Source organism: Megalops cyprinoides, chromosome 2 (genome assembly GCF_013368585.1).
Source record: "Megalops cyprinoides isolate fMegCyp1 chromosome 2, fMegCyp1.pri, whole genome shotgun sequence".
NCBI classification, from domain to species: domain Eukaryota; kingdom Metazoa; phylum Chordata; class Actinopteri; order Elopiformes; family Megalopidae; genus Megalops; species Megalops cyprinoides.
This window is the reverse complement of record NC_050584.1, coordinates 67244542-67252484: the sequence shown is the minus strand read 5'-3', so window position 1 is coordinate 67252484 and position 7943 is coordinate 67244542. Positions and strand designations below refer to the sequence as shown.

Below are 7943 nucleotides of genomic sequence, written 5' to 3'. Positions count from 1 at the left end.
CCTGACCGTCTGAGGATGAGTAACTAAAAGTACTAATATGGATAGAATTCATGAAATAAGTGGTATTACAATAAAAAAACTGGCTACAATAAAAATCAACGATTCCCTCATTGCAGAATTTTAGTTCAAAACATGAATGCTGCGATCAAGTAGGAATATGAAGGGATGTTACTATAGTTAAAAAATAAATTAACCATAATGAAGTTAAGAGTCGTTGTCCAAAGGAGTTGGTGCACTCAGACACTGTTCCTCCACTCCTCCATCTTCTTCTCCATCTCTTCTCTCCTGTTCCTCCACTCCTCCATCTTCTTCTCCATCTCTTCTCTCCTGTTCCTCCACTCCTCCATCTTCTTCTCCATCTCTTCTCTCCTGTTCCTCCACTCCTCCATCTTCTTCTCCATCTCTTCCCCCCTGTTCCTCCACTCCTCCATCTTCTTCTCCATCTCTTCTCTCCTGTTGCTCCACTCCATCTTCTTCTCCTTCTCCTCTCTCCTGTTCCTCCACTCCATCTTCTTCTCCTTCTCCTCTCCCCTGATTACCACCCAGAGGCTGTAACTCCTCTCCTCTATCTTCTGGTCCTTCTCCTCTCCTCTGATTACTCCTCAGTGGCTGTGCCTCCTCTCCTCTTTCTTCTGGTCCTTCTCCTCTCCCCTGGTTACCATCAGCTGCAGGAAGGAGGATATGAGCCACAGAGAGAACAAAGCAGGCCCATCCACATCCAGAGGCCTTCAGTCCCGGTGTCCCACATTAACGAGGGGATGTCATCGTGCCCATGTCAGTAGTGCTTACCTCATTCAACTTTTAGTATCTGCATCACATACCACCCAAATCTTAAAATGTCAACATGCTGAACTCCAGTGAAAATGTAAACATAATATAATCAGTTTAATATAATCTAGTTTGAATATCGACACTTTACTCCAGCTGTATTAATAATACATTACAATCCAGAATAGCTGTTAATATCAGTGCAGTAGTTAAACTATCAATACATAATGTTTGAGTTCTAATACTAATGTACTGTACCTCAGTTAAATTATTTATGTATTACAAAGAAGCTAAATATATCAGAACAGTGTATTCAAGTTAAAATATCAAAACACCATAACAGGAAATATGTAAACATACTACACTGCCTTTTGACAGATGAGTTATTAATGTTCTGTATGTGATCATATAGAAATGCACCTGGATTCAGTCTTACCTCTTAGTCCTTGTATTAACTGTATTAATCTTTGGAGCCACCCTGTAGTACACAGACATGTAAATCATATCCAGGGCCATATGCATAACACACACTCTCACACTCACACTCACACTCTGATCAATCTCTATACAACAGGAGACAAAATACAGCTCCTTCGTATAACCCCTGTCAGTAACAGAATCTAAAAGGTGCATAATGAATAATGTGTGTGCATGTGTGTGTGCATGTGTATGTGTATGTGTATGTGTATGTAGTGTGATGCCTATGATTATATGCTGGGAACAGCACTTCAGTTTGATTACCACTGTAATATAGAGCTGGCAAAACAGTTTTAAAATATGGATCTAGAATAATAAGGTCCAAAGAGTTCATTCTCTGTACCTTTTTTCCATGCTACTATGAGGAGTCCTGTCACGAGAAGAACAGTAATAACCACAGCAACAGCAGCAGCAGCAGGGTGCAGGGTGGCACTCCCAGAACGCTTATCTGCACCTGTAAATAAAGACACTTCTTCAGAGGGGGTTACAGCTGACAGCATTTTCACCCTGAACCAAAGCCAGTCATGAAGGAGGAGTCTAAGACTGACTTTCAGCCGCTCTTTCTAAGAAGAACTATATGGTATATGCACTAGAAGCCTCAGCATGTAACCGTAATATTATTAATAGAAGTATGCTGAGTGCCATAAGTAAGGAGTATCTTTGCACATTAAATGCTTTTGTCAAAAATAGAACATTTTGTTTCATCTGATCATCCATCCTGGTAATTGGTGTTATGGACAATGCCTACATGTTTGGTAATGAGTCCATAAAATATGAAGAATCACAGTGCAAATTCTGTGGCTTTCAGCACTGAAATGATTTATTCTTAAAAATTCTGGCATACCATTATCACAAATGGATTTATATTAGTGGAAAGTAAAGCTCTCTGTGGCTCCAGACCAACTCAGCTGAGTTTTATTTAGTTTCTTCTTGTTATCTTTTACTTCCTGGATCCGTACCTGTAATGTTGACATATGTCTGCACCAGCTGCAGAGTCCGGTCAGCTAACACCTTGCAGGTGTACGTTCCTGTGAGGTTCTGGCCCTCTGGGTTCTGGATCAGGAGCGACCCGGTTTCTAAAAGGTCCTGAACCCGGTTCTTCCACAGGTCTGAGATATGCCGGTGTGAGGTGCTGCTGTTGTGTGTGAGGATGGGCGGGGTTTGTCCCATGAAGGTCCAGGTCTGAGTGAAGTTCTGGAGGCTGGGCTTTGGTACAGGGCAGGGGATGGCCAGGGTTTGGCCCACTTCTCCATGGATGTCCTCTGAAAGGACAATCAAACACAAGTTGAGTTTATACACTTAGAGCAAGCCCTCCACAGAACTGGTCCAGTAAGATGACCACACACTGTTCCAAAGGAAAGCCCAAGTTAACCTCTGATATTATTTTTCTTTGATTTTAACATGTAAACACTACGATTGGTTCAAATCAATGAGTCACTGAAAAAGCCTGATAGCCCCACCCATTTTGTGGTTCCTTAAGCCTCATGCCCCCCACTGTTCAGGACATCAGTGGTGGTGATGTAATCCAGGCTGCGGTACCTTGCTGTCTGAACGAGGCCCTCCACTCCCCGGTCCCGTCCTCTTTGGACACGGAGCAGATATAGGCGTGGTCATAAAGATTTCCCAGCATCCTCACTGTGCTGCTCACTGAGAACAGTCCCTGGGCATCTGCAGTCGGCTGGCTGGAGTCCTGCAGAGTTCCTGATGGTGTGGGTGGATCAGTGGACCAGGAAACGCGAGGGGTGGGGTAGATGCCCTGGGACATGCAGGCGACTCCCTCTCTGGTCCTCTCCATGCTCACTGATTTGATGGGAGCTGCAATGATGTCATAATAGCAGTAAATATGGAGCAGGTAATGCATTTATGACACCACAACACGTCACACATATTCTATGTGTTGACTAGATATTTGGGTCTTATGCTCCTTCCATGATTCTTACTCCTTTATCTAGAAGGTTCCAGTGCTATCTGTGTTGCTACACTAGATGTCGATCGTCTGTTGTAGAACACCCCTTTTCAGCTCTTAAACTGGTAAAAAAGAAAACACAGCTTTAGCAATGGCAGAGGCAGAACTCTCAGTGTGAGGAGTATGGACTTAAATATATGGTCCATATACAGATCATCTGAGGTTATTCTTAAATCTGTTGACTGTGAAAATGGAACAGAGTTTATTCCTGTTTTTCACTAAGCTTTGGCTCATGCATATGCATAAAGGGCGTGGCCAGCCAATTCCTTTAAATCAGATTCTCCTCTAAAATTCAGTTAGGAAGCAATACTGAAAACGCATTGTTGTCTGAATCAAATGTGTAAATACATAATATTACTGTCTATAGTGTTACCATATAAATGCCATTATCATTTTATTACCTAAATGAAAACACAGTAAATGATAATTCTTTAATGTCAGCAATGGCAAGGCCAGAATTTCCTAAATGCTGCATGTCAGTCCTCCATCGTGTAGATGGGGAAATCTGTATCAGCATTACTGTAGGGGAAGAGAACCTTCCGGAAACACATGTGGAATTGGAGTAGCACACGTCTCCATGGCGACAGGAACTTAACCAGGTGCCATTTCTCAGAATGTGATGATTAAGAAATCGTTTTTCGTTCATGTAATGGGAATAAATCACGATTACCACGATACCCAGAGAGGGATTCTCTGTTAAACACCAGGAACACTGTGGGTCATGAAGGAATTAGCAGGAGATGGTTGTGGGGAGACTTACCCTCCACTCTCAGGCTCACAAAGGACTCCTGGTTGCCCAGTGTGGTGCTGGTGTAACACTTGTATCTGCCCTGGTCCTGAATGCTGGTGTTCTGTAGCAGCAGGGATGCGTTGCCGTGAGAGATCAGGTCCCTAAAGAGAGAGGTCCGTCCTTTGTAGCGCCCATTTTGGTGCTCTAGTTGGTCATTGCCATCATAATAGCTATGGACAATGACTTCTTCCATTATCAGCCAGTGAATGAGGACTTTCTGCGAGGGTTTGAAGCTGCACGGCAGCACACAGGCCTCAGAGAAGAGGCAGGTAACAGGTGTATCTGCAGAGGAAGAACGCACACAACAGAGTGTGTGTGTTCAGAGATGTTGAGGAGGAAAAGGAAGAGGAAGATCTCGAAATACTGACCATGGTTTTAACTCTGACTACGAGAGACCATAGATTTGGATACTTCAGGTGTACAGTTAGTTTATCTCATCAAAGTTAAAAAAAAACTGTTTTCATGAAGACCCAGGTTTGTCTTTGGCTCAAAACAAGAGCAACATTCACCTGTTTTCAGCATTGCCAATGCCTGGCCTCTATTATAATGCACACAGCAAGGACACCACACCTACAATTTAGTTACACAAGGAATTATGACACTTTACAGTCAGAGTACACTGATATTACACTGCATTGCATTGGATGTGTGTGTGGGGTGTCGACAACGCGAGGGGTCGCGAGATTATTTTCTGTCTTGAATGTATTAAACAAGTTTTTTTTAAAAAAAATTACAGTTTTTGAATTTTTAAATCTTTCTTTGAATTATTCAGATGCACAATTGAGAGTGTTTCCATACCGTTCCTCCGAGAGAAAGAAATGGAACGGTGTTCTGCCATTTTTTTGCGTCCTTTTCAGATTTTGCTACCAGTCGCAGGAATTTATAGCGTGGGCTATAGACTATAAACTATTGCTACCTTGTCAAAAAATGCTACCGGAAGGCAGCAACTTTCACATGATTTTGACGTCTTATAGAAACAGTAACGTTAGCGACAGGAAGCACATTTTGATAAGTCAAACGTTAGTAAAGTCAGTGTAAGATAACTAAATTGTGTAAATTGTGTCAAAGTAACCCCCCCCCACCCCCCACAAAAAGAGAAGGCTTGGGAACCATTTCATAACTTTGATTTTCATAAATAATTTTGGGTGTTCTGTCATTTTGTCCTACCTAGTTGAAATGTCCTATCTGCAGCCATCGATCTTTGCTACCCTAACTATACTACCGCAGGTAGCCTACCCTAGGTTGCGTACCATTTCAGCTGTACCGTATTTGCATACCTACACATGCAATATACATAGACCGCATATATGTTTTTTGCATTGCACTTGTTGTGAACAATAAACCTTTATACTTGTTACATCTTCGCTTCTGCTTTCCGTTTTAAGCAGTGGTTAACACTTGAGGGAGGTTGGCCACGACAGTATGCTGTCAAATCAGGGGGTTGGGAAAGAAGGGGGTCGCAAGACTTGACCAATGTTTTATCACCAGACAAAAAGTTTAAGAACCGCTGACGTAACCCATAGACAGAAATCTTTTGTAACTCTTGGACCATCACCTCACCTTTCTTTTCTTTACCTCTTTACCTTTTCTTACTTTTTCAAATTAGCCAATTTCTCTTTGTCCCTACAAAAATACCGGTTTTCACACATAACCACATTTAGCCTGGACACATGTTTGATATTCATGATACCAATAAGTCATTTTAAAAGAAGTGAAGATTTAAATATCATGAAATAGCTGCTTAACACTACAAATCCTCAATGAAATTCACCAGACCAGTGTGACCAGTGAACTGAGGTACATCCAATCCTACCGATGTGCACACACAATATCGACAGACATAGCCTACCATACTGTAACATGCTATACCATATCATACTTCTTCATTATCCATTAACTGGAGATCTTATTCCTTATTTCTCCAAGACTCTGAGCCAATCTCAGAGCTGTCTCCCTATTAATATTGCATATAACAGTGACATAGTGAAATATAAGCAGGTAAAATCACAGCAGATGAGGATGAAGCTGGAAAGTGGCTTTCTCTCTACCTTCACACAGAGCCAATGTCAGAATCCACGGGAGGACGGCGGTTATGAAAGCCATCAGAGTCCCTGCCATCACTGTGAGACTCTGTCGCTCCGAACGGATGAAAAGTCAAGAAAAGCTGAATCTGTAACCAGCACTCTCTCGCTATGCTCTCAGTGCCTTAATTGTACCTTGATAAGAGGAACGAAACAGGTGAAACAGTAACGCCTCTTTTCGGACGCATCGTTTCCTTGCAAGACCTGCTCTGCTGCTCTTTGGAGCTCTTCGCTACGATGCCGTCCGCTCTGTAGCGTGAACAACAAACAAAGCGCTCATACAGGACTGTATTTCCTTTTCTCTCATTATAGGGAAGATGTCCTGTACTCTCACCTCTCCTGTAGCTGTTTCCTCCTCTCTCTGATGTGATAAGCAAGGACAATCATTTTTTATTAGGCCTAATATCACATTGCTAATTATGAGTGGCATATTTTCTTTTCCTTAATGTAAAAAAGTCTCATAACTTTTTCAATAGCACACCAGTAAAACTAATGGAGAATATATGTACACTGATTTACAGCACCGTGCAGTAGGATAGCAGTATGCTCTGTATTCGCTCAGGGAAATAAACTGGCGAGCTGTGAATAAACGGGAGTTATAAGAGGAGGACTACTACCGAAGATCTGCCCTCCACATCGTGCTTTTTAACTTTTCAGAAGAAAGGGCGAAACGCTACTTCACGCCACATAAGTAGGCTAACTAATTTACACATATATTTCTGTTTGCCAATGAAGTCCTAATGTTTGCTAATCTATACACAACTGTTTAGCCAGTAATCTGCAGTAAATATTTATGGCTTCCGGAGTTTCTGGTGTCTTGTTTGGTTAGATTTTGCATGCGTGTTGGTACGGGTTACAGGTGAAGAAAGCAAAGCCTAGCAAACTGACTGCTGTCTGATGCTTCCTAACTAAATGATGCCTTCTGTTTATTTTTGTTAAAAGGACAACATAATACAACACATTTTGCACGGTAACTTCACCCATTCATCCTTTTGTGAAATGCACGTAGTTTTTTCTCAACATTAAATGAATACCACAAGAGTGACGAGAAAAGTACGTGCAGCTGGTAGCTCAGTAGATGCGAATCAGGCTGGTTTTCCCGTTTCCGTCACATTCAGCCTGCGTTTTTATCCATAAGAAGAGACTGGGTGTGATAAAGTGCGGAGCCGGGAGTGACTCTAGTGAGTTTGGGAGGGGCAGGTCCAGCAGTTGCTTGCCTTGATCGGGAGCAGCTGGCGCATGTAGAAGGGCGGGGCGGGTGTGGAGCTGTTAGGGACGGAGGGCGAGTGAGTTACACAGGCGGGCGGTACGTTAGCGACTTCTCTTCTGTTGGTCGGTGGGCTGTCGTGTGCTGTTGTACGGTGTGTGTGTCTGCCTGACGGCTGGGGTCTGAATAACAGTCGGAGACAAAGTCATGCAGGGATCGACGGCGGACTTACTGGAGCGGATTCTGCGGAGCCGGGGTTGCGACTGAAGGCGCAGAAGCCAGAAATCGCCCCTGTCTTTCATTCTGTCTGCGTGCAGGCGGGTAGCGGGGAGCGGCTGCGGCGCAGAGACGCATCTCAGCCCATCTACGGCTGGCGGGTGGAGCAGCGGCGCGGGGCTGCAGTCCTAGCGATTCCCAGAAAGAGATCCATAACGCCGTGTCTAGAAGCAGACACACCAGGCGTACTGTATTATTTTTCTGTTTCAGCGCTCCACGCTGCTCAGCCGAAAAAAAAAAACACTTATTGCTGTTCGTTGTCTTTGTGTTGTCCAAGTGCTGAAGTTGGGTTCAATGGCCACTGTCGGTGCACCCGCTCCGGGTGTGCAGAACGGTGACAGCGGGGACTCACTCAGGGTGTAGTGACGGGCGGAAGCG

The 7943-nt window shown here is 43.5% G+C and overlaps 1 protein-coding gene across 1 annotated transcript; it reads right to left on the bottom strand.

Moving 5' to 3' along the window:
• Nucleotides 1-602: 602 nt before the first annotated feature.
• LOC118772340 (CD276 antigen-like) lies at nt 603-6178 on the bottom strand. The gene is made up of 6 exons (XM_036520600.1): nt 6050-6178; nt 3972-4283; nt 2785-3060; nt 2205-2507; nt 1312-1331; nt 603-665 (listed from the first exon to the last, which is right to left on the bottom strand). Exons 1-6 carry the CDS (start codon nt 6117-6119, stop codon nt 603-605), a joined length of 1044 nt encoding a protein of 347 aa, XP_036376493.1. The 5' UTR covers nt 6120-6178.
• Nucleotides 6179-7943: the final 1765 nt, after the last annotated feature.

What these genes read in the sequence shown, in the direction of transcription:
- LOC118772340 (XM_036520600.1), bottom strand. Translation starts at nt 6,119, where the DNA reads ATGGCAGGGACTCTGATGGCTTTCATAACCGCCGTCCTCCCGTGGATT. An exon ending in GACATTGGCTCTGTGTGAAG is followed by an intron (nt 4,284 to 6,049) that starts GTAGAGAGAAAG and finishes CTTCCTCTGCAG; the next exon opens with ATACACCTGTTACCTGCCTC. An exon ending in GGCCTCGTTCAGACAGCAAG is followed by an intron (nt 2,508 to 2,784) that starts GTACCGCAGCCT and finishes TTGTCCTTTCAG; the next exon opens with AGGACATCCATGGAGAAGTG.